Source organism: Pongo abelii, chromosome 14 (assembly GCF_028885655.2).
Source record: "Pongo abelii isolate AG06213 chromosome 14, NHGRI_mPonAbe1-v2.0_pri, whole genome shotgun sequence".
Taxonomy (NCBI): Eukaryota; Metazoa; Chordata; class Mammalia; order Primates; family Hominidae; genus Pongo; species Pongo abelii.
In genome coordinates, this window is record NC_071999.2 from 20,853,534 (window position 1) to 20,881,470 (window position 27,937).

Genomic DNA, 27,937 nt, shown 5'->3' on the forward strand with positions numbered 1-27,937 from the left:
ATCACACACATTTTTTTGCTGCTGATAAAAACTGGGATTCTCTAAGAGTGTGCTGAGGTTTCTTAACTTATTTGACCACAGAACCTCTTTCTCATAGTGGAAATGTGTGAGAAACACATTTTGGAAACAATATATTAAATGGTATCTTTTTATGTCTTTAAGAAAAGTTCTGCTACACAAACTAATTTTGGACCCTGATCAATAGCTCAAACCTTTAAGCACAGATAGACATTAATATTGTGCTAATCTTTCAGCCTGTGAGGAAAGGAGTGCCAGAGTTCAAATTATCAGATCTCGTTAGCCTGGCCTGAGGGCCATGAGGGGAACCTTTCAAGTTCTAAGTGGGTGTTCTCATGTCCTTGAATGGCTCCTGGATATTCATCTAGGTCTCAGGAAAAACAATACCTTTTACAAAAAGAAAGGCATCTATAGGCATCCGCTACTTTTCAGCAGGATGAATAATTGGATTGTCTATGCAGAATACACTAACAAATCATAACAGGTGAAAATGTTCAAAACACCAAAAAGGTAAGAATTTGAGTTTCCGACATAAGCAGCCTTATTAAATGATTACTGGATTTTTCAGACATCCTCTACTGAGGAAGAGAACTGGAAGACACTCAAATTACTCCAGATTCAGGTGACAAGCCAGGATTGCTAAGCAAGTTCCTTGGGAAACTAATCTCCAAAAAGGGCACAAAACATCCATAGACGTTACCTGAACTCCTTTCAGGGAGAGTATTGCATGAAGTCTGAAATAATACTTTGATAAGCTGCTTTGGGGCACAGAATGATTTCCCTCATGGGACATGAATAAGTAGCTAGCTAAATTGCCCTCTAAGGAAGGTGAGAATTGCAAACTGTTCTAAACTAAAGTGGTCATGCAGAATTCTTAAATGCTTTTTGGTAGATAGGAGCAACCACAGAAGTCCGAGTTAGGTGAAGGTTAGCTACGCCTTTATAATCATGCTACCAGGTTATAATGAAAAGTAGTTCTCCGACCAAATCTGCCACACATACAGATATTCATTTAACAAAACATTCAGTAGCAAGCAGGCACAGTACATAAGCTTCTGTAAGCTTTCTGTACTTTAGGTGCTCCAAGCATGAAAGCTTCATTCTCAACAGATTCGTAATGTTCCAGAGGCCAAAATCTTCCTAAACCTTCCTGGAGATAGGACCATATGAGGATCAAGCCTTGGGTGTCGTCTCTAGATATACACTACAGGCCACCCTCATACACCTTTATCCTGTTTATGCAAGGGTGGGCTGTCTCCAAAACACTTTAGTTGATTCACAGATCTTAAAATGTCATATAATTGTAACATCCATCATGCTGCTTTGTAAGCCACCAATTTCACTAATAAAAACCCATTTGTGACCTTCGCTGTAATAATTAACAATGTTTCAGGTGTTAATTGAGGTGGGACCACTGAAGCCCTTTTGGTGGCCATCTCTGTGGAGTGGCTTCCTGAGCTGAACACTAGCTCACCATCCTTGAACAGAGCATCCACCATTAGGGCAACCAGCCACCCCTGTAGGAAAGATTAAAGTGACCCGTATATGCATATTATCACACTGCCTAAAATGTCATATTTTTAAGGACATTAACAGGCACAGAATGAGGCTTGGTTTGTTTTTTAAAATTTTTTCTATTTGTATTATTTTTCTATCTAATTATTTTTCTATTTTTATTTGCTGGGTCATAGACAACAGCAAATTCCATACCTTTGGAGTTATACCAGCTCATCTGCAGTAGGAGTAGAAATGTCAAAGCTCTCAGTCTACCACCTTGTGCTCCAGAGATGTGGCGCCAGCACATCTTTGGACGTGAACCAGGGCAACCCAAGGCAGAGCTGGATTTCTGGGAGTTTCTCCCTGTAAGCCCTGGACCTGCTTACCTATAGACCAGACTGCTTCCGGCGCCGCTGCCAGTCAGAAGAGCCTGGGGTCTGTTCAGCTGCTAGAGTAACACAAGTCTGAGGTCTTGTGTCTTCAGTACAACATTCTCTAAGAGGGAGAAATTTAATCAAGATCCTGTTAGCAGTTTTCTCTCTTGTTGCCTTTCAAGATGATGGCTTTTCCTTTTTTCATTTTTTAGTTCCCAAAACCAAGCTTGTTAAATCAAATCTTGACCCAATTCCTGGCAAGTAACAAGGTTATTGCTATTTGGCCTTACACCCACTGGTTGTCCCCCAGTACCCTGAGGGTAAGGGGACTCTGTAAGGTCCCTGGGAGGGGAAAGGAATGTCAATTAGTGGTCCCCCCAGCTGGGTATAAGCAAACTTTCCTGTCTATGGGCCCCAGAGACCACCTTCTAGTTCCCCCGCCAAAACTTTACATGATTTTAATTCTCCTGATGAGGATGAGAGGACAGCATTAGCCAACAGAGAGGGCAGAGGATGGGATGGGACTCCCCTGATCAGAGACCTCACCTCTAGGTCTTTACCTTGTATTGAGAATAAGTCAGTTCTGTAATAAGAACTCTGTGCCCATGGCAACCCCAAACAGAATCCTGGTGCTCTTGTGATTCTTGTAGAGTGGGGAATAGAACGAGCTTGGCCCCAGACTGCAGAGACTTAAAAACATGCTGTTCTGCCATACATACAGATACTCATTAAAGATAAGGGAGAAGGGCATGGGGTGGGGGAGAATGTACCAAAACCAAAGACCACAGGATAATAACCTCAGAGCAGAGACTATCTCTCCAGTTATTTTTTCTTTTGTATGTAATGGAGGGGATTCTTATTTACTCTGATGAAGAAGTTTACATCAAGTGTTCAGCTTCCTTTGTGGGTTAGAGAGAATAACCAGAGGGCTCAGTCATCCTCTCTGAATAACTATGTTTGTTTAGTGTTTTCTAGACAATATTAATTTTCACTAAAATAAACAAGGTTGACAGGACTTGGGGGGGTACCTCATTGACTCAAGCTATCATTTTATAGGATTGTGAAAAAACAAATAGTTGTACATTTAAAATACACTCATATTCTAGCTAGAAGAGAGGATTTTGAATATTCTTACATCAAAGAAATGGTAAATGTTTAAGGCAATGGATATGCTAATTACCATGATTTGATCATTATGCAATGTAAAATGTACTGAAACATCACACTGTACCTCACAAATATGTACAATTTATCATGTGTCAATTAAAATTTTGAGTATAAGAAAAAATAAACTTCAATTGTAAGAAAACAACCCAACTTTTAAAAAATGGGCAAAATATGTGAACAGATACTTCACTAATAAAGATTTGCAACTGACAAATAAGCAAATGAAAAAATGGTCATCATCACTAGCTATTAGAGAAATGCAGATTAAAACTACAATAAGAAACCACTAGATACCTATTAGAATATCTAAAATTAGAAAGATGGCGTGTTGACAAAGATAGAGAGAAACTGAAACTCTCATACAATGCCAGGAATGTAAAGTGCTAGATCCACTTTGGAAAACAGTTTGACAGTTTCTTAAGAAGTGAATTAGGTCTTCCAGTTCCCACTCCAACACGTAGAGAGAGAGAACTTGGAAGTCATCACTCCCATCTTCGCAACGGAAAAAAAGATAATCAAACTGAAAATCAACAACTTTTCTTAGATCTGTCCGAAAATAGAGGTCACAGGGAAACCACTTCCTCAAAAACTAGAGAGATGGGTGACTATAGAAAATCACAGTTTACCTGAGAGCAGAAGCCACAGAGCCAGTAATTGGTAGGAACACTTCAATGGTAATCAGTAAATTTATTGGTGGCTGAGCGTGGACTCGCTTGAGAGTTAAAAGCTTGTTGGAGTCCCGTCTTGGGAGCCCCTTAGACTTTCATGAATTTTACTTCCAGAAACCCCACCAGGTTCTCATGATGAAGGCTGAAGAAAATTTCCTCAGGCTCTTTACACAAGGAAAAGGGAAAAGCAACCATTTCAAAATATGCCCTAATTGGGGGATAGAGAGAGTGAGTGGGTATAGCAACCATTTTGAAATATGCCCAGAGCATTCTATTCTCTGCGTGAAAGACCTGCTCTAAAGAAAAACTGCTTTATCAGGGCCTTGTCTGACATAGGGGAAAAGCAGTAAGACAACTCTAAACCCCTCTAGCTTTCCTGTTCCACATAAAAGGAAAGGAAAAAAAAAGAAATCATTACCAATTCAATATCATAAAAATGTATACCTATGTTTTTGTCTAAGAGCATAGTTTGGGATCTTACATTTAGATACTTCCTCCATTTGAGGTAAATTTTTCTGTATGATGTGACAAAGAGATCTAACTTCATTCATTTGTATGTGGATATCCAGTTGTTCCCATGCCACTTGCTGAAGGGACTGTACTTTTCCACTGAATAGTCTTGGTACCCTTGTGGAAAATCAATTGACCTTAAATGTATGGATTTACTCTCAATTCTATTCCATTGATCTACATGTCTATCCTTATTCTAGTACTACACAATTTTAACCTCTATAGCTTTATAGTAAGTTTTGAAATAATAAAGTGTGGACTCTGCAACTTCATTGTTCTTCTTCAAGATTGTTTTGGTTATTCAGAGTCCCTTGCATTTTCAAATGAATCTTAGATCAGCAAGTCAATTTCTGCAAAAACAGAAGCTAGGATTTTGATAGGAACTAAGTTGAACATGTAGATCAATTTGTGGAGTACTGTCATCTTAATAATAATGTCTTCCATTCAATAAATACAGAATGTGTATCCATTTATTTAGGTCTTAATCACTTTCAATAATGTTTTGTAGTCTTACATTTCTTTTGTTTTAGTCTTATTTTTTAATGCTATTGTAAATAAAATTACTTTCTTAATTTCATTTTGAGCCTACTCATTGCTAATGTTTCTAAATATAACTAATTTTTTGCACATTGATCTTATATCTTTTGTGAACTCAATTGTTGCTCCAGCAGGTTTGTTGTTGTTGTGGGTTACTTAGATTTTCTATATACAACATTATTTATCTGCAAAAAATAGAGTTTCACTCTTTCCATTCCAATCTAGATGCTTTTTATTTCTTTTGTGTGGTTGGTTTTGTTTTTTTTTTTTTTTTGGTCTAATTATCCTGGCTAGAATCTCCAGTACAATGTTGAACAGAAAAAGCAAGCAGGTATCCTTGTCTTGTTCCTCATCTTAGGAGAAAAGATTTAAGACTTTCACCACTAAGTTTAATGTTAGCTGCTGGTTTTTCATAATCTTTACCAGATTATCTAAGGGTTTAGGTTTTTTGTTGTTGTTGTTGTTATTTACCTAAGTTCTTTACCACATTTTTGAGTTCTTTTTTTTTTTCTTGATCAGGCTAGCTAATCTATCAATTTTGTTGATCTTTTCAAATAACTTTTGGTTTTGTTTATTTTCTCTATTGTTTTTCTGCTTGCTATTTTATTTATTTTCACTCTAACATTTATTATATCCTTGCTTTACTTGCTTTGGTTTCAGTTTGCTCTTCCTCTTCTAGTTTTTTAGGTGGAAAGTTAAATTATTGATTGAGATCTTTCTTCCATTCTAATGTAAGAATTTACACTACAAATTTCCCTCTAAGCATGGCATTAGCTGCATTCCATAAGTTTTGAGATGTGGAATTTTTGTTTTCATTTATCTCAAACTATGTTCTGATTTCTCTTGGATTTCTTCTATGACCAACTGATTATTTAAGGGTACATTGTTTCATTTCCATATATTTGTGAACTTACCAAATTTCCTTATCTTACTATTCTAACTTCATTTTATTGCAGTTGAGAACATGCTTTGTATGATTTAAATCTTTTAAAATCTATTGAGAGTTGTTTTCTTGCCTAGCATATGGTCTTTCCTGGGGAATGTTCCATGTGCACTTATAAAGACTGTATACTCTGTTGTTGCTGGATGGAGAATGCTATAGATATCTGTTAAATCTAGTTGGTTTATAGTATTATTCAAGTCTTACATTTTCTTATTGATTTTCTGCCCAATTATCTAGCTATTAATGAAAGTGGGGAATTGAAATCCTCAACTATTATTGCTGAATTATTTCTCCCTTCAATTCTGTCAATTTTTTCTTCATGTACTTTGGGGCTCTGTTATATGTTTCTGATGGATTGATCCTCTTATTATTATAAAATGTCCTTTGTTTTTAATAAAAATCTTTGCCTTTAAGTCTGTTTTTTTCTGATTTTTTATCATGATTCCATCTCTTTATTTAGTTAGTTAGTTAGTTTTTTGGTTACTGTTTGCTTGTTATATCTTTTTCTATATTTTTACTTTTAATCTATTTGAGTCTTGGTCTAAAACACGTCTCTTATAGACAGCATATAGTAGGATCATGTCCTTTAATTCATTCTGCAAATGTCTTCCTTTTAAATGGAGAGAAATTTCCATTTAATCCAATCACTGATAAAGTAAGATTTATGTTAAATAGTTTTATAGTGTACAATTTTTATTTCTTTGTCATTTCTTTTACTACATTTTTGAGTTGTTTTCTTAGTGGTTGCCCTGGATATTGCAATTAACATGTTGATTTATAACTATGTAGTTCCTATTAATACCAACTTAATTACAACAGTATACATAAACTTTTTCCTATGTAGCTCCATTCCCTCTCTCTTCCATTGTGCTGTTAATGCCCTATAAACCATATCTTCATATACTCTATGTTCATCAACCCATTTATGAGAATTGCTTTATGCTTATACTGCCTTTTATATTTACTCATATAGTTATCTTTCTCAGCTCTTTATTTCCTCATGTGGATTTGAGTTACTACCTAGTATTCTTTCCTTTCAGCCTAAATGACTCCCATTAGTATTTCTTATAGAGATGTCTTCAAGCAACAAATTATTTTAGTTTTGTTTACCGAGGAATGTCTTAAATGTCCTAAGATACTTAATGCCTTATGTTTCTCCTTCAATGTTGAAGGATATTTTTTCTACATATAGAATTCTTGATTAATAAGTCTCATTAGACCCTTAGTAGCCATCTTGATTATCACACCAACTGTCATGGCATCACAGGGGTGGTATACAAGTAACCCTTATTTCACTTCATAATTGGCCCAATATGCCCCGGTAATTATCCTGGCAATTTGGATATGCCAGAGAGAAGCCACAGTGTGCTTCCTTTAAGTGAAAAGGTGAAAGTCTCTGACATCATAAGGAAAGAAAAATGTTACAGGCTGAGGTTGCTAAGATTTACAGTAAGGAAAAATCCTCTACTCATAAAATTGTGAAGAAGAACAAAGAAATTCGTGCCAGTTTTGCTGTCAAAAGCTGCAAAAGTTACAGCTACAGTGCATGATAAGTACTTAGTTGAGATGGAAAAGACATTGAATTTGTAGGTGGAAGACATGAACAGAAATGTCTTCTGACAGCAAGCAGGTTTAGTACTCTCAGCATTTGTTTTTTTCTTTGTTTTCTTTTGTTTTGTTTACATTTTTTTTCTTGTTTTTGAGACGGAGTCTCACTCTATCACCCAGGCTGGAGTGCAGTGGTGTGATCTCGGGTCACTACAAGCTCTGCCTCCCAGGTTCACGCCATTCTCCTGCCTCAGCCTCCCAAGTAGCTAGGACTACAGGCGCCCACCACCATGTCCAGCTAATTTTTTTGTATTTTTTTTAGTAGAGATGGGGTTTCACCACGTTAGCCAGGATGGTCTCGATCTCCTGACCTCATGATCCACCCACCTCAGCCTCCCAAAGTGCTGGGATTACAGGCATGAGCCACTGCGCCCAGCCTTTGTTTACATTTTTTGTTAGCATATTGTGTATCTCAACTTATCTATACCCCAGGTAGCCATTATGTTCAGCAATTGCCTCTGATTGTTTTCAACAAACATGAACAAAGGCTGGGGGAGCTCTAAGTGAGGCCAAATAAAGATAGTCTTGTGCGTGCAGTCTTCCTTGGACCTCCTAGTCAGGTCACATAATAAGATTTCTCTGGGAATAAGGCTTTGAATGAGTCCCAACCCCCTTTTGTTCCTTTCTATGGGTCCCAGGAGCTTGTTTTTCACCAAGATTGTAGGTTGTTGGTTTTCAAGGCTACCATGGAGCTGGGAGGATATAATGAGCATAAAGTAAGAACACTACAAAGCTCACTATTCCCACCAAAATTCAGCTTACATTCTTGAATAAATGCTCCCAAGATTGCAGCAAGCCTTTGGATATTTTCCAGAGATCTGAAAAAGTTGCTTTTATTTTTCCCAGATGCTTTTATGAACAAAGGAATTTTTGAAGGTTCCTAGCTTGCCATTTTTACTGACATCACTTCCAAATACACTTTTATTTTTATTTTTATTTTTTATTTATTTTTTTGAAACAGAGTCTCGTTCTGTTGCCCAGGCTGGAGTGCAGTGGTGCAATCTTGGCTCACTGCAACCTCTGCCTCCCAAGTTCAAGTGATTCTCCTGCCTCAGCCTCCCTAGTAGCTGGGATTACAGGTGCATGCCACCATGCCCAGCTAACTTTTGTATTTTTAGTACAGACGGGGTTTCACCATGTTGGTCAGGCTGGTCTCAAACTCCTGACCTCAGGTTATCCTCGCACCTCAGCCTCCCAAAGGGATTACAGGCATGAGATACCATGCCCAGCCCCAAATACACTTTTAAATATATTTCTGAACTCACAAAATGTGAAGGAAGTACAAAATGATTACACACATGCACACACAATCTAGAGGTGAAACTAAAGTCATCAGTCAATGCAGAAGCCAGAGATGCCCTGGAAGTGTGCCAAAACCAAAACCTAGAGCTTTGTTAGTTAACATTGTGGCTGCCTGAGGTAGTAAATAGGAATTGGGGCAATCAATAGGAAAGTCAAAATACTTTCTTTTTTAAAAAGCTGGGAATGAGATGTCAATAAGAGACTTTGAAATGCTCTGACACAATCTGTCAGGAATCTGTTCAGCAATGCTGGGGATCTAGAATTTTTCTCATTAACTGACTAATAGGATTTAAACCTGACAAAGTAGGGAACTGAGTCTGAGACCTCCATATAAATCCAGGGACCAAAATTGGCTACATATTTAGTAGAAAAGACAAAGTTGGAAGGATATGACAAGTGAAGCAATAAGCAAATCAGTCTGCAGGCAGTAGATTTTAAAACATTAGTAATTTTAAGTCTTCCCTAATGTTTTCTAACCAGCTTTACTCTTATGCTGGAATTTGAATTTACACCATATTCATAGTCCAAGAAATCTCAAACCAATAAATCAAACTAAAATTGTTCCTGATTGATACTACTTCCAGAACCAAGCAGAAACCAGGCAAATCATCTCAATTCTGGTCTCTCAGGACACCCAAAGTTAAAGTTTAGACAAATATGAGCTATTTCTAAAATTTAACAGAGTTGAAGAGTCAAACTACCATAAGCAGGAGTCAACAGAAACCATAAAGAGAAGAAAAAGACATAGAAAAATACAAATATTAAAATTATAACAAACTTTATACTCAGGAAGCAGGTTTAAAAGTATGTTTAAAGTGAAAAGATAGAGATTAACACTATGGGGAGCATTAAAAGTGGCCATTGGTCCACTCTGGAACTTCAAAGTAGGTTTTCTGAAAAAGATGATGCTTGAGCTTGGGCGTGAAGGACAATAAATAATAAACCAGGAGAAAAAGTGGGGAGCGAGTTTCAGAGAAAAAGATCATAATGAACAAATACATGGAAGCATTGAATAGCAGAGGGACTTCAGGGGAAATTATAAACATTTACCTATTACTGCAATAACAAATGTAGAGCAGGGAGTAACAGGAGATGCCTGCACAGTATATTAAGAAGTACAGACATTATTTCATAGGCAATAGAGAGTCAAAAATGGATTTTAAGAAGGGAAGTCTCAGGATAATTTTGTTTCAGGCAGTCTGTCTTTCAGTGGTGAGGAGAGAGGGCAACATTGAAGTGTCAGGGATCAGTCAGGAGGCTACTACACAGCTTGGGAGAGAGGGTAACATTGAAGTGTCAGGGATCAGTTAGGAGGCTACTACACAGCTTAGGAGAGAGGGCAACATTGAAGTGTCAGGGATCAGTCAGGAGGCTACTACACAGCTTGGGAGAGAGGGCAACATTGAAGTGTCGGGGATCAGTTAGGAGGCTACTACACAGCTTGGGTGAGAGGGCAACATTGAAGTGTCAGGGATCAGTTAGGAGGCTACTACACAGCTTAGGAGAGAGGGCAACATCGAAGTGTCGGGGATCAGTTAGGAGGCTACTACACAGCTTGGGTGAGAGACGTTGAGGGCCTGGAAAACCAGGGTGGTAGTGAGAATTGAGAGGAGAGACAGATTGGAGAAACAGCAGAAAAAATTAGCACAACTTGTGATTGACTAGCTACGTGGAGGATAGCAAAAGCAGTCTTACCCAAAAAGAATGAAGCTGGAGATGCCACACTACCCAACTTCAAACCATCTACAAGGCTACAGTGAGCAAAACAGCATGCACTGGTACAAAAACAGACACACAGGCCAATGGAACAGGTTAGAGAACTCAGAAATAAAGCTGCACAGCTACAACTGTCTGATCTTCGACAAAGCCAATAAAAACAAGCAATGGAGAAAGGACTTCCTACTCAACAAATGGTGCTGGGATAACTGACTAGCCATATGCAGAAAATTGAAACTGGACCCCTTCCTTTCACCACAAACAAAAATCAACCCATGGTGGATAAAAGACTTAAATGTAAAACCTAAAACTATAAAATCCCTGGAAGATAACCTAGGAAATACCATTCTGACGTAGGACCTTGTGGAGATTTCATGATGAAGATGCCAAAAGCAATTGCAACAAAAACAAAAACAGACAAGTGGAACCTAATTAAAGAGCTTCTGCACAGCAAAAGAAACTATCAGCAGACTAAACAGACAGCCTACAGAATGGGAAAAAATATTTACAAATTATGCATCTGACAAGGCTCTAATATCCAGAATATATAAGGAACTTAAACAAATTTACGAGCAAAAAACAAACAACCTCACTAAAAAAAAAGGGAGGGGCAAAGGACATGAACAGACACTTCTCAAAAGAAGACATACACACAGCTAACAAACATGAAAAAGTGCTCAACATCACTGATCCTAGAGAAATGCAAATCAAAACTACAATGTGATACCATCTCATACCAGTCAGAATGGCTATTATTAAAAAGCCAAAAAATAGATGCTGGCAAAGTTGCAGAGGAAAGGGAATGCTTATACACTACTGGTGGATATGTAAATTAGTTCAGCCATTATGGAAAGCAGTTTGGTGATTTCTGAAAGAACTTGAGAATTACCCTGTGACCCAGCAATCCTATTACTGAGTATATACCCACAGGAATATCAATATCATTCTACCATGAAGACACACGCACACGTATGTTCATCGCAGCACTATTCACAGTAGCAAAGACACAGAATTGACCTAGGTGCCCATCAATGGTGAACTGAATAGAAAAAATGTGGCACACATATACCATGGAATACTACGCAGCCATAAAATAAAAACAAGATCATGTCCTTTGCAGCAATACGGACGGAGCTGGAGGCCATCCAGCTCCAGCTTAAAAATTATTCTAAGCAAACTAACACAGGAACAGGAAACCAAATACCTCATGTTCTCACTTATAAGTGGGAGTTAAACATTGAGTACACATGGGCACAAATATGGGAACAACAGACATTGGGGCCTGCTTGAGGGTTGGAGGCTGGGAGGAGGGTGAGTATCAAAAAGCTACCTATCAGGTACTACGCTTATCGCCTGAGTGACAAAATAATCTGTACATCAAACCCCCATGACACAAAATTTACATATATAACAAACCTGCACATATACACTTGAACCTAAAATAAAAGTTAAAAAATAATTAAATAAAATGTGCATACAAAAAAATAAGCTGGATTTAGGCATGTCTATTTGTGTATAAACATAAACTGGATTTAGGCATGTCTATTTGTACATAAAAATAAACTGGATTTAGGCATGTCTATTTGTGTATAAAAATGGAGCTATTGGCACAGTCATTAACCAACTGAATTCTATCTCAGTATATCAAAATGGTTAATATCGATGTAAAGATAATCAATAAGAGAAGAGAAAATATTTCAGGTCAGATTTAGGATTTTACATGAAATTATCACTGCTGGAAAACCAACAGATTACATGTCAGATGGATCGCAGGAGACGTGTGAGGACTGACACAATGTGGAATAAACATTAAAAAAAGACCGGGCGTGGTGGCTCCTGCCTGTAATCCCCGCACTTTGGGAGGCTGAAGCAGGTGGATTGCCTGAGGTCAGGAGTTCAAGACCAGCCTGGCCAATGTGGCAAAACCCCATCTCTACAAAAATACCAGATATCAGAGGCTGGGAAGTGTGTGTGGGTTAGCAGGGAAGAGTGGTTGGTTAATACAGTTAGACAGAAGGAATAAGTTCTAATGTTCTATAGCAGAGTAGGGTGACTACAGTTAACAACAATGTATTGTGTATTTCAAAATAGCTCTAAGAGAGGACTTGAGATGTTCCCAACATACAGAAATGACAAATACTGAAAGTGGCAGATACCTTTAATACCCTGATTGGTCATTACACATTCTATGCATGTAACAACATATCCTCTGTACTCCATAAATATGTACAAATATTTGTTGTGTACCAATTAAAAATAAAATTAAAAAATAAAAATACAGTTTATCTACACAATGGAGTATTATTCAGCATGAATACACTGCAAGTTGGGTAAACCTTGAAAACATGCTACATGAGAGAAACAATGCATAAAAGATCACAAACTGGGCTGTGCGTGGTGGCTCACCTGTAATCCCAGCACTTTGGGAGACCGAGGCAGGCACATCACTTGAGCTCAAGAGTTCCAGACCAGCCTGGGCAACATGACAAAACCCGTCTCGACAAAAAAAATTAGGCAGGTGTGGTGGTGCGCCCCTGTGGTCCCAGCTACTGGCTACTCACGAGGCTGATACAGGATGAAGGCATCAGGGCAGTTTCATGGCTGGGATCAACTCTTCTGGGAGCAGGTCCTAGCAGGACTGGGTGTCCACATCCAGGTTATGGGTCCTGCAGAGAGTTTGGAATACTTACCCCTCAATCTGTGGGGAGGAGCAGAGGCTGACGCCTTGAGGACTTACTGTCCTTCTGACCAGTCCTGATGTTTCCAAGGCACTGGGGTTTCAGGACTGGATAAGCTGTTCTAAGGCCACAGTGTGAAAACTGCAGTGTGGCAACTGCAGGAAGTCGCAGGCCAAATCCTCAACTTTGGCACTCTCTAAAGTAACTTTCTTGGCCGGGCATGGTGGCTCACGCCTGTCATCTCAGCACTTTGGGAGGCTGAGGCAGGTGGATTACCTGAGGTCAGGAGTTTGAGACCAGCCTAGCCTACCTGGTAAACCCCTTCTCTACTAAAAAAATAAAATAAAATACAAAAAATTAGCTGGGCGTGGTGATGGACACCTGTAATCCCAGCTACTGAGGAGGCTGAGGCAGGAGAATCGCTTGAACCCAAGAGGCGGAGGCTGCAGTGAGCCAAGATTGCATGACTGCACTCCAGCCTGGGCAACAAGAGCGAAACTCCATCTCAAAAAAAAAAAAAAAAAAAAAAAGCCTATTTATATACTTATTTACTTTCAAAATTTGTTTTTTTGGAACATCACTCTTAGGATTTACATAACAAATAGTGTGTGTATAAATTTGCTAATTTTTATTTTATTTGTAAGAACAACTCACTCTTAGCAGATAGGGCCATGAACACATCCTTATAACATAACAGGTACAGACAAGACTGTTTAAATCATGACCACTTTACTCCTATAGTAAGTAGGTAGAGCAGGAATTCCTACAGAGGGAAATTATTCCTCCAGTTCTTGCTAGCTCAGACTTCCTCCCAGGCTGAATGATTGATATGACTCCTCCTTACATCTGCATGGTTATCCACCCATCTCAGTCCCCAGTAGAAAGAACAGACCTTGAATCTCAGAGACGGTTGGTGGCCACAAGTCCCTGAACTGCTACTTGGCTTCCCCAGTAAAAACTCAGACTTGGCCAGGCGTGGTGGCTCACACCTGTAATCCCAGCACTTTGGGAGGCTGAGGTGGGCGGATCACCTGAGGTCAGGAGTTCAAGACCAGCCTGGAAACATGGCGAAACCCTGTCTCTACTAAAAATAAAAAAATTAGCCAGGTATGGTGGCATGTGCCTATAGTACCAGCTACTCAGGAGGCTGAGGCAGGAGAATCTCTTGAACCCAGAGGCGGGTTCAGTGAGCCAAGATCATGCCACTGTACTCCAGTCCCTGGGCAACACAGCAAGAGTCTGTCTCAAAATAAATAAATAATTAATTAATCAATGAAAATTTGTTCTTGTAACCCAAGGCAACTGATAGGCTCATTTAGGCTCTGGCTTCCAGTGACAATGAGTTCTAGATGACAAGTCTCAAAGAGAAGAGCCCCTCTCATTGTCTGGGCCCCTGCCCTAAGCCTGCAGACTCAGGTTTGGTTCTCACTGATAAGAGAGACAGAGTTTCACCATGTTAGCCAGGCTGGTCTCCAACTCCTGACCTCAGGTGATCCACCCGCCTCAGCCTCCCAAAGTGCTGAGATTACAGGTGTGAGCCCACCATGCCCAGCCGGGTTCTTAGTTTTCAATATCTCAGAAAGCCAATTAGATCTTAATCTCATTTAAATCTCTTAATTCTACACAGTAGTAACAGTGAACACATGGTAAAATTCAGCCCATCTAACTCAGAAACTTCATTTTAGGACAACATTTCAAACTCCTTTCCCATCTAGGCATTTTTCAATAGCAGATATGTGGCACACCTGACTCCCTTCCTCCCCTTTCTTCTCCTGATCCCTCTTGGTGAAGGTTTAGGGATTAGAGATGTACTCAGAGCCAGAATTCACTGGCCTAAATCACCAATCCTTGGATTACTACAAGCTCACCTAGAGTCTAAAAGAACAATTCTCCTTATGCCCTTGGTGATCCTAGAAACATTACTTCTCTCCTCAGTTGCTGTTTCTCACTTAGCATCTCATTTTGAAACTTTGTTTCTCTGTGGCCACTATGACATTTGCTCCACTGAGCTTTCTGGCTTTAATTTTTGCCCCCTCAATCAGCTCCAAAAAGCCCTACTGAAGTAGCCCCAGAAACTCACATTGCTATTCCACTCTTTAATGATTTCTCATCTAAATATTAACTACCGCTCCAACATTCCTGCATTTGTGGTCATCTTGTCCGCGCATTTTGCTGAACCTAAATGAAGAAATTCCTATTCCTTTTACTCCAGATTATCCATACAATTATTCTTAAAAGCCATCCTTGGGATATACTGAGGAAAGTACTTCACTATTGGAGTCTGCTGATCTAGGGTTTAAGTGCTGGCTGCACCACTTACTTAGCAAATTTCAGAAAGGTATTAAATTCCTATAAATGGGAATAATGTCTACTTTATAAGGTGTTTCAAAAATTCAGTGATAATGTATGTGATATACACAGCACAGGGTCAGTCTGTCAAGCAGGACCCTGTCAGTGGTGGCTAAGAAGATGATGATAAGTACCCATGGGGTACCAAGAACAGAGCAGTCACATCTACTGACCTCAGCCACCAAACACCAGCCCTTCCAGCTTCCCTGGATGCTTTGCTAACTGTGCGTTTTTTGGGGATAATATGTGCTTTTCTCTTTGGCTTGAAAACAGAACACTCCTTCAAATGGCTGAAGTATCTTTATTATATACATGGTCTGTGCTTTATCATACTAATTTTTTTTGAGGCAGGGTCTCACTCTGTTGTCCAGGTTGGAGTGCAGTGGGCATGATCACAGATCACTGCAGCCTTGAACTCAGGGGCTCAAGTGATCCTCCCACCTCAGCCTCCGGAGTAGCTGGGACCATAGGTGCACACCATTTGTTTTTAAGAGATGGGGTCTCACTATGTTGCCCAGGCTGGTCTCAAACTCCTGGGCTCAAGTGATCCTCCCGCCTCGGCATCCCAATGTGTTGGGATTACAGATGTAGGCCACCTTGCCCAGCCCTAAATTTTTTTTTTCTTATGGGAAAATACACAAAAAATGTACCATCTTAACGATGTTTAAGAGTGCAATTCAGTGGTGTGAAGTACATTCACATTGTTATGTAGCCATCACTACTATCCATCCTCTGAACTTTAAAAAAAAATCATCCCAAACAGAAAGTCTATACCCATTAAACACTAACTCTCTATTCTCCCCACCCCCAACCCCTGGAAACTACTTTCTGTCTCTATGAATTTGCCTATTCTAGGTGTCTCACATAAGTGGAATCATATAATATTTGTCCTTCTGTGACTGGCTTACTGCACTTAGTATTATGTCCTCAAGGTTCATCTGTGTTGCAGCATATATAAGAATTGCACTTCTTTCAAGGCTGAACCATATTCCATTGTACATCTATACCTCATTTTGTTTATCCATTCATCCATGGATGAACATTTGGGTTCCACATTTTGGCTATTGTGACTTTATCCTGTTTTACATTCTGCAGCAATTTACATCTTTATTTTCAGAACTATTAAGTTTCCTCACATTAATACTCATAGGAAAACAGTCATGGAATATTTTTATTTGATTTCATTTTTTGGTCATTTATCCTTTTTTTTTGGCAGCCACAAAGACTGGGATTTCTAATTCTGTTATGATAAGTAGACAATTTAAGTCATTTATCTTTTTTTCTGTTTCCTTTTCAAAGAAAGAAAATAGTATTTTTCTAAAATATGATCATGTCAGTTTGGTCTATTTTTACATATGTTAAGGAGAGCAATAATAGACAAAATAATAACATAATATAACGATTAGGTATTTAGTTAAAAAAAAAAAAAAAAAGTAAGCCAGGTGCAGTGGCTCACGCCTGTAATCCCAGCACTTTGGGAGGCCAACGCAGACAGATCACCTGAGGTCAGGAGTTCAAGACCAGCCTAGCCAACATGGTGAAACCCCATCTCTACTAAAAATATAAAAATTAGCCAGGCATGGTGGCACACGCCTGTAATCCCAGCTACTTGGGAGGCTGAGGCAGAAGAATTGCTTGAACCTGGGAGGCAGAGGTTGCAGTGAGCCAAGATCGTGCCATTGCACTCCAGCCTGGGTGATGGAGCAAGACTCTATCTCAAAAAAAGAAAAAAAAAGTAGAGGATGGGGCAATAGATAGCCTGCCTCTTCTCTAACCAAGCTGTCAATTGTTTAAGAAATAGATAATAAAGAGTATAGCATATGGAGGCCAAAATACTACTTTTATTATGAATAAAGCTGATTTGGGAGAATGCAGCTTATCTCTACTTGCAGGCAGATGGCCATTTTAATTCTAAAGCTCAGAATTAAACAGGTCTCCCAGCCACTCATAGACAGGTCTCCTGCAGGGAAGGAAAAATTATCAACTGACAGACAGTCTAATTAAATGCTTGTCTTTTATACCTGCTATGGTTTGAATGTGTCTCCTCCAAAACTTAGGTGTTGCTAATGTGATGGTATTAAGAGGTGGGGCCTTTAAAAGGTGATTAGGCCACGAGGGCTCCTATCTTGTGAATGGGATTAGGTGCCCTTATAAAAGGGCTTGAAAGAGGGAGTTCATCCCTCTTTTTTCTTCTGCCTTCTGTTATGAGGACACAGCATTCTTCCCCCACTCCTCAAGGATGCAACAGTCAAGGCGCCATCTTGGAAGCTGAGACTAGACGCTCACCAGATAAATGAACCTGCCAGTGCCTTCATCTTGGACTTCCTAGCATCCAGACCTGTGAGAAAACAAATTCCTGTTCTTTATACATTACCCAGTCTGTGGTATTCTGTTATAGCAGCTCAAAACAGATGAACACAATGCCCTCAACCCACCTCTCTGCCTTAGTATCCATCACATTCTGTAGCAATGAATCTGTAGCCTGTCTCTTTCCTATGAGCATGTTGCTTTCATCCATTCTTCCACTCACTCAACTGGTTTCATTGAGTGCCGATTTTGGGCCTAGAAATAGCTAGGTCTTACAGTCAGGACCTCACAGAAGTGACAGAAACTGACACAATCCCTACCTTTAAGGAGATCAGCACATAAAATATTGTAAAGGAGACAGAGTATGGTACTAGACAATAAGAAGGGCGGAGTGACTTAACAAAGCAGGAGGAGAAGGCTTTCTTGGGAAGCCAATTTATGATGACACCTCAAGGTCAAGGAGTACTTCAGTATACTATACTCTGATGTCTAGTAGAGGCATAGCACGTAGCAGAGCTCAGTAAATGCTTACCAATTAATGAATGTTATATGTGAAAACACTATATATGCAAAGTACCCCACAGATGTTAGCCATTATCATTTAGTTAATATGGAGAGATCTACTTTTATTCAGTTCTCTGGAACTCTCAAAAAGATATTATAGCATACAACAGAGAAAACTCATTAAGAGTGTCGACTCATTTAGACATACCCAGAGTCCTGTCTTCCTAGGAGAGAGCTTGAAGCTATTAGGTGTAGGACTAAATACAGAGAAATTAGAGAACCAATCATCCCATTTCAATGTTTGACCAATCCCATTTTCCTCCATGCAAAAGCAAGAGTTCACAAAATTGATTTTTAAAATAGTGATAAAATGACTTTAAAGATATTGGAAAATGAGAGAAATACATAATAAAGATTAAGTATTCCATTTCACTGATGGAAGGTAATGTTAACTAAATCTGAAAATATAAACGCAGCAAGCTGCCATTCCCAAATTGATATTGGACAGTGAAGAAAGTGGCTCACTCTCTCTCCATCGTGGCACTGGAGTTCTGAGAAGCATGTGGAAAGAGACGGATATTATTTTTGAAGCATGCAGTATGTATTAACACATTACCTCATTCAATTCTAACACTTACAAATCTTGTGAGATGGAAATTATACCCATCATTTATGAAGGAGGAAACAGGCTGACAGATTGTTATGTTGTCATGGCAGGGATTTGAATGGAAGTTTCTGACTCCAAAGCAGAGAAGAGAACAGAAAAAAGCACAGAAAAATATAGGAAAGTCACCGTACAATTGTTGACAATTAAGGAGCTGGCAAGCAAAGACACACTCAGAGCATTTCTCTTTGCCTCCTTGCCCTCTGAACTGTTCAATAAATAGTGAAGAATGCAAAGCTAACTGCGGTATTTATTTCAGATCTGCTGTTGCTCTTCAATTCAAAAACAAGACAGGAATGTTAAATTTGTCAATTTAAATTGGTAAAGGTAGACCTCTATCAGATACAGGTGCTTCTTGACTTACGATGGGTTTATTAGGAAGGGAAAACATAAGTCAAGTGCCTTTAATACACCTAACCTATTGAACATCAGAGCTTAGCCTAGCATACCTTAAACATACTCAGAACACTACATCAGCCTACAGTTGGGCAAAATCATCTAACACAAATCCTATTTTATTATGAAGTGTTGAATAGCTCATGTAATTTATGGGAACAACATTCTGAACATGAAAAACAGAATAGTTGTATGGGGACTTGAAGTATGGTTTCTACTGAATGTGCATCGCCTTTGGAACCATCATAAAGCTGAAAAATTTTAAGTCAAAGCATCATAAGCCCCAGACTGCCTGTATATGAAACACTCCCTTGGGGGCACTATGCCAGACACCATGCCTAAGTGTTTTCTAACTTTCTGTACCACATTCAAAAGGCGCATCTTCATAAAGATGTTACTGAAATCATAGAAAATATTAGTCCTTCCTTTCTTTTGCAGTTAACAGGATTTTTGAAAGCAGCTCTAAACCACAAGCATATTCCAGCAACTGTTTGTCCCTCCAAGTATGAGCTACTTCCTCCCTCTACCACCATCACTCATATTCTAGTTTGAGGAAATATTAAGAAGCACAGTAAATCAGTCTGTCTTCAGGAATTGCTTAGTCCTTGAATTAGTGTATTTTATAAAGCAGGTTTGCTTTAGCTCCTTAAGATTTGGTTACTTTGAATAAAATCTTCCCAATTTGTAGCCAATTTGCATGCCATGTATGAATGCCTGAATTTTAAAAGCACCTTTAGGATTAAGAGTTTTGTTGTCTGTATTTACATAATTTAAATCTGATTACTTAAGCAAGTTTTAGAGCAATTTTAAGAATAGTAATGAGACAAGAATCTTAATATACTCTTGCTGGGCACAGTGGCTTATGCCTGCAATCTCAGAACTTTGGGAGGCCGAGACGGGCGTTGTCACTTGAGGTCAGGTGTTCGAGACCAGCCTGGCCAACATCGTGAAGCCCCATCTCTACCAAAAATACAGAAATTAGCCAGGCGTGGTGGTGGGCACATGTAGTCCCAACTACTCAGGAGGCTGAGGCAGGAGAATCACTGGAACCCAGAAGACGGAGGTTGCAGTGAGCCGAGATCACAGACTGCACTCCAGCCTGGGTGACAGAGTGAGACTCCTTCTCAAAAAAAAAAAAAAATTCTTTAGATCCAAGAATCTAAGGATAACACCTTCTTTAGAACCAAATGTATAAATGGTCAAACGAAGGATGTTTTTAACAACATGGTGTGAACTGTGGAGGTATCATCTTCTTCCAAAGCTATCTGCAAAAAAGGGACAATGTCATCACTGGCTAGTGAAAATTAGAAAAATTTAAGGAATTCTCAGCAAATGTCATATTTTTTAAAATACCAATGGTCATCCCCTAAGAGGGTAAATGCACCTGTCTTTTCTAAAAACAAAGCAAAACCAAAACAAAACTCTATAGAAAGATATTATAAAATCAAGGATTAAATTTAGGTTGATTAATAAGTGATTGAGGTTATAAGTAATACTATCTCCAGGATTTTAATATTTTTTTTAATTTTTTTATTTTTTGAGATGGAGTCTCACTCTGTCGCCCAGGCTGGAGTGCAATGATGTGACCTCAGCTCACTGCAACTTCCACCTACCGGGTTCAAGTGATTCTCCTGCCTCAGCCTCTCAAGTACCTGGGACTACATACAGCTGCCTGCCATTATGCCCAGCTATTTTTTGTATTTTTAGTAGAGACAAGGTTTTGCTATGTTGGCCAGGTTGGTCTCGAACTCCTGGCCTCAAGTGATCTGCCTGCCTTGGCCTCCCAAAGTGCTGGGATTACAGATGTTAGCCACCATGCCCAGCCTACCTCCAGGATTTTTAATTTCTCGGCAGGGATAATATGACATTAAAAACAAGCTTCTGTTTTATTAAGAAGAAGATTTATTCATAAGCAATTTCTGCTTCAAATCACTTCCAAGCATATAGCAAATGCCAACCTTAAAAGAGGGATTCCCTATTTGATTGTCTCCGTTTATTAGAATATGGATGGTCTTTTCATTCTAGGTAACATGCGCTTTGTTTGCTTGTTTTTGTGTAGGAATTATCTTGGAATCTGGTAATTCTGAGACTCTACTGATGGCTAGGCACTGCATATCTACATTATGTGCCCATTTCCACGCATTCCTTAAAATATTATGAAACACTGTTACATACAAAATATGTATAATATAATGTATAATATGCATAACATATATTATAGTATAATTATAATATAGTCATCATATAATGAGTATAACATGAAAGCATGAGGAAATGACCACCTGTGAACCTGCCATCCAACTTGAGGAACAGAATGACAGTACTGTCGAAGCCCCTGTGTGTCCCTCCTCAATCATCGTGTTATGTTGATCATTCCTGTGCTTTTCTTTATAGTTTTATCACATTTATAGCTAAGAAAGTATATTCAAAATTTGGCTTCTGAATTTTATAAAATACTATTATATTGCATGTATTCTGCTGAAACTTACTTTTTCACTCAGCGTTGTTTCTGAAATTCGTCTGTGATGATGTGTATAGCTCTATTTCAATCATTTCACTGCCATATAGTGTTCCATTGCAAGGACAAACCACAATTTATTATCAGTTCTCCAGGTCTTGGGCACATTCTCCCCTGATTTGTACTGTTTCGATCATTTCTGTACTTGCTTCCCAGTCCTTATCTGCAAGAGGTTTTTTTGGGGGGTATGTTCTCCAGGAACAGGATTGATTTTCATAAATTATGTAATTACATATATAAATATATATAATACATATACACAATTCTGAATATATTCATAAATATACTTGTTTAATATGAATATGAAATAAATATGTTATATAATTATATAGAACATATATTATAAGTATAATTATGTAATTCCAAAAAGGGGTTGCCAATTTACACTGCCACCAACAGTGTAAAAGTAATACCACCTAACTTTTAATTTTTTGGCCATCTAAGGGGTACAAATGCTACCTCAATATGGTTTTAATTTGCATTTCCCTGGGCATTCTTTTATATCTTTATTAGCCACTTATATTTTTTCTTCTATGAAATGTATGAAATGCTATGGCACTTGCTCACTATTTTTGGGGGTTGTCTTCTACTTGATTTTTTTTTTTTTTTTTGAGATGGAGTTTTGCTCTTGTCACTCAGGCTGGAGCGCGATCTTGGCTCACTGCAACCTCCACTTGCCAGGTTCAAGCTATTCTCCTGCCTCAGCCTCCCAAGTAGCTGGGATTACAGGCACCTGCCACCATGCTCAGCTAAATTTTTATTTTTAGTAGAGACAGGGTTTCACCTTGTTGGCCAGGCTGGTCTCAAACTTCTGACCTCAGGCGATCTGCCCACCTCAGCCTCCCAAAGTGCTGGGATTACAGGCGTGAGCCACTGTGCCCAGGCCTTCTATTTGATTTTTAGAAGTTTGTTTGTTTGCAACAGAAGCTTTTTTTTTTTTTTTTTTTGAGACAGGGTCTTACTCTGTCGCCGAGGCTGGAGTGCAGTGGCACTGTGTTGGCTCACTGCAACCTCTGTCTCCTGGGTTCAAGCAATTCTCCTGCCTCAGCCTCCCGAGTAGCTGGGATTACAGGTGCCCACCACCACGCCCAGCTAGGTTTTTAATATTTTTAGTAGAGACGGGGTTTCACCATGTTGGCCAGGCTGGTCTCAAACTCCTGACCTCAGGTGATCCATCCATCTCGGCCTCCCAAAGTGCTGGGATTACAGGTGTGAGCCACCACACCCGGCCGGACAGAAGCTTTTTAATGCACTATTTTTCCTCTGGGCAAAAGACCTTCAGAAAACATTCATCAATAAGTAGATTCATAAATGGTACTTTTGGCTACAGGAATTCTTTATATTTTCTGAATACTAACAATTTAGTGATTATATGTGAATATTTCTCCAAGTTTGATGCTTATCTTTTCACTCTTGGTTTTGCCTTTTTGCTTAAAAGAAGTTCTAAATTTTAACATAGTCAAATTTATTCAGAGATTATGCTTCTGATATCTTAAATCCTTGCCTACACCAGAGCAATAAAGATATTCTCCTATATTTTGCTTCAAACTTTTTTTTTTTTTTTGAGATGGAGTCTCACTCTGTCACCCAGGCTGGAGTGCAGTGGCGCCAGCCCAGCTCACTGCAAGCTCCGCCTCCCGGGTTCACGCCATTCTCCTGCCTCAGCCTCCTGAGTAGCTGGGACTACAAGCGCCCGCCACCATGCCCGGCTAATTTGTTGTATTTTTAGTAGAGACAGGGTTTCACCGTGTTAGCCAGGATGGTCTCAGTCTCCTGACCTTGTGATCCACCCGCCTCGGCCTCCCAAAGTGCTGAGATTGCAGGTGTGAGCCACTGCGCCTGGCCTTTTTTTTTCCTTTTTTCTTTATTTTTTGAGATGCGGTCTCCCTCTATTGCCCAGGATGGAGTGCAGTGGCGTGATCTTGGCTCACTGCAACCTCCACCTCCCAGGTTCAAGTGATTCTCCTGCCTCAGCCTCCCGAATAACTGGGATTACAGGTGTGTGCCACCACACCTGGCTAATTTTTTGTATTTTTAGTGGAGAAAGGGTTTCACCATGTTGGCTAAGCTGGTCTTGAACTCCTGACCTCAAGTGATCCGCCCACCTCGACCTCCCAAAGTGCTGGGATTACAGGTATGAGCCAATGCACCCAGCCTGCTTCAAACATTTTAAATTTTGTTTGTCATTTAGATCATAAATCTGACAGAATTGGATTTTTTGTATGTATGGTATGAAGCAGGGAACTTATAAAGAAATGAATTTATTTCTTAGTTATGGAAGCTGAGATGTCAAGGTCAAGGGGCATGTCTGGTGAGAGACTGCTTGCTGGTGGGGACTCTCTACAGAGTTCTGAAGTGGCTGAGCATGCTCAGGTACTATGCTAGATTCTCCCTCTTATAAAGCCACCAGTGCCCCCCCCATGATAGCCCATTAATCCATTAATCCATGTGTGGATTAATCCATTGAGGGCAGAGCCCTCATGATCCAATCAACTCTTAAAGGCCCTACCTCTCAACACTGCCACATTGGGGATTAAGGGTCAACATGAGTTTTGGAGGGGACATTCAAACTTGATATGGTTTGGCTGTGTCCCCATCCAAATCTCACCTTGAGTTGTAGCTCCCATAATCCCCACATGAAGTAGGAGGGACCAGATGGGAGGTAACTGAATCATGGGGGTGAGTTTTTCCCATGCTATTCTTGTGATAGTGAATAAGTCTTATGAGATCTGATGGTTTTATAAAGGGCAGTTCCCCTGCACACGCTCTCTTGCCTGCCACTGTGTAAGATGTGCCTTTGCTTCTCCTTTGCTTTCTGATTGTGAGGCCTCCCCAGCCATGTGGAACTGTGAGTCCATTAAACCTCTTTTTCTTTATAAATTACCCAGTCTTGGGTATTTCTTCATAGCAGTATGAAAATGGACTAATACAAAACCATAGCACTGATTTTATCACATGTCAAATTTCCATATACTAATGTTCTATTTCTGTGTTCTCTATTCTGTTCCATCAGTCCATTTAACTATCTGTATGTATCATGTCTAATTATTATAGCTTTATAATAAATCTTGATAGCTTCCAAATTAGGGCAACTCCCTCACCTTGTCCTATTTTTCAAGAGTATTTTGGCTCTTCTTGGCTCTTTGCTTCTCCCTATGATGATTTTACAATACATTTATGAAGTTCCATGACAAATCCTATTGGGGCCAGGCATGGTGGCTCACGCCTGTAATCCCAGCAGTTTGGGAAGCCGAAGTGGGTGAATCACCTAAGGTCAGGAGTTCAAGACCAGCCTGACCAACATGCTGAAACCCCATCTCTACTAAAAGTGCAAAATTAGCCAGGTGTGATGGCGAGTACCTGTAATCCCAGCTACTCAGGAGGCCGAGGCAGGAGAATCGCTTGAACCCAGGAGGTGGAGGTTGCAGTGAGCTGAGCTTGTGCCATTGCACTACAGCCTGAGCAGCAAGAGCAAAACGTCATCTCAAAAAATAAAATAAAATAAATCCTATTGGAATTTTGTACGAAACTGCATTAAATCTAGAGATTAATATGGAAAGAATTCACATTTTCATGATGTTGAGCCTCTTTATTCTAGAACTTATCTACCCAATTAAATCTCTTTATTATTATTATTATTTTTTTTTTTTTTGAGACAAAGTCTAGCTCTGTCACTCAGGCTGCAGTGCAGTGGCGTAATCTCAGCTCATTGCAACCTCAACCTCCCAGGTTCAAGCGATCCTCCCACCCCAGCCTCTCAAGTATCTGTGACTACAGGCGTGTGCCACCACACCCAACTAACTTTTGTATTTTTAGTAGAGGTGGGGTTTTGCCATGTTGGCCAGTCTGGTCTCGAACTCTTGACCTCAGGTGATCTGTCGGCTTTAGCTTTCCAAGGCACTGGGATTACAGTCGTGAGCCACTGCGCCCAGCCTATATCTCTTTATTATTTTTATTACTAATCTGTGTTTCATTAAAGTTTTAAAACATCTTACTCAAAATCTTCTTGCATATATTTTATTAAGATTTTATTTATTTATATTTTTGATGCTACTGTAAATGTTAACTTTTTATAAATTATATTTTTACATGTTTGTTGCTAGCATATAGAAATGCAACTGCAAAAGTGCCAAATAAATTCTGTTAATTCTTATGATTTAGCCATAGATTCTTTTGTTTTCTACGTAATAGTCTCTAATAACAGGTTTGTTTCTTTCTTCCTTTATTAGCTGTCTACTGGTGCATAATGAATAACCTCACACTTAGTGGCTTAAAACATGCACTTATTTTCTCAAGAGTCTCCTGCTCAGGGTCTCCCAAGGCTGTAATCAAGGTGACAGCCAGACTGTGGTCCTTTTTAAAACTTAGCATCCTCTTCTAAGCTCAGGTAGTTGTTGGCAGGATTCAGTTATCTGAAGCCGTAGGATGGAGGTCCCTGCCTTGTTCTGGCTGTCAGCTGGGGGTTTTCCATCAGCTCCTAGTGGTCCCCAAGGTTTCTTGCCAGGTGGCTCATTCACAGGCCTTCTTACAACATGATAGCGCACTCTAGTCCGCTAACAAGCAGTCTTCTGTAACATAACATAATCACAAGAGTAACTATTCCATTACTTTTGCCATATAACATGAACCAATCAAAGGAGTGACTACCCCCATCACCTTAGCCATATTCTGTTGTTGGAAGCATGTCTCAGGTCTCATCCACACTCAAAGAGAGGTTGTGATTTACTTGGGGTTACTATAGGGTGGATTTCCAATCCTAATCACTTTTTTTCTTGCTATACTGCACAGGCTAGGCCCCCAGTACAATGCTGAAATCATGATAGTGATTATCCTGCTCTTATTTATCATCTTAAAGGAAATCATTTAGTACTTCAGCATAAAGATATTTGCTGTAGGCTTTTTGTAAATGCCACTTATCAGGTTTAAAAAGTTCTCTTCTACTCCAAGTTTTCTAAGATTTATTTTTTTTAAAATTATAAATGGCTGCCAAGGTTTACCAAACTTTTTTTTCTGCATCTTTTGAGATAATGTGTGATCTTTTTCCTCCATTGTTAAATTGCCCTGACATTGTGGAACAAACTCAACTTGATAATATTTCTAGTCATTGCTGAATTTGCTTTACTATCTTGCTTTGGATTTTTCAAATTTGTCTCCATGATTGAGATTAATTGGGGAGTGCTTCCTCTTTTTCCATGTTTTGGAATAATTTATATAAGATTAGAATTATTTTTTTCCTGAATGTTCAGTAGAACATTCATGAAAACTTCTCTGAGTTTAGGGTTTGTTTTCTGGGAAGATTTTAAAATCCCAATCAAATTTCTTTAATGATTATTCAGTTTTTCCTTTAAAATTATTTTAATAACATAGTTTTGAGTAATTTGCCCATGAAATTTTCCAATTTGTTGCCATGAAATTGTTCATAATAGCTTCTTTAAAAATAAATCTCTTAATCTTTACCACATCAATAGTTATTCACATTTTAAATTTTTTTTAGATACGGGTCTTGCTCTGTCACTCAGGATGGAATACAGTGGCACGATCATAGCTCACTGCAGCCTCCAATTCCTGGGCTTAGGCAATCTTTCCATTTCCCTCCCAAGTCACTGGGATTACAGACATGAGCAACTCTCACAGTTTCTGAGAGTCTCCTGCTGAGGGTCTCACAAGGCTGTAATCAAGGTGACAGCCATACTGTGGTCCTTTTTAAAACTTAGCTTTTTAAAAAAATAAATCTGGACAGAAATTTATTAGTTTTTTTAAATGAATTAGTGTTTGACTTTATGGATCCTATTATACTATTTCTATTAATTTCTGCCTTTACCTTAGACATTTCATTCTATTTCCCTTTAAGATTTACTCTGACTTATTAAATCTCCTAATCACCCCATCTCAGTTTTCTCTGTTTATATTGTGTAAATATTCCATTTCTAATGTGAAGCTAGTAGGATGTTCCTTTTTGGGAGGTAATGGGGGTTCATCTTGGCCTCATAAAAGTGTAAAAATCAAAACCAAATAAGCATATATTTCATGTAGGCCAGACATGGTGGCTCATGCCTGTAATCCCAACACTTTGAGGGGCTGAGCAGGAGAATAGCTTGAGCCCAGGAGTTCAAGACCAGCCTGGGCAACACGGTGAGACCCTGTCTCTACAAATAAAAACATTAGCTAGGCATGGTGGTGT

General features: G+C 39.2%; 1 protein-coding gene across 1 annotated transcript in view; it reads right to left on the reverse strand.

Moving 5' to 3' along the window:
* Positions 1–27,937, reverse strand: part of LOC134759923 (phosphatidylinositol 3,4,5-trisphosphate 3-phosphatase TPTE2-like) — a 129,183-nt gene that overhangs the window by 89,583 nt on the left and 11,663 nt on the right. Inside the window, 1 exon segment of the mRNA XM_063715080.1 lies at positions 17,654–17,705. Coding sequence (XP_063571150.1) covers positions 17,654–17,682 — 29 coding nt within the window. The 5' untranslated portion in view covers positions 17,683–17,705.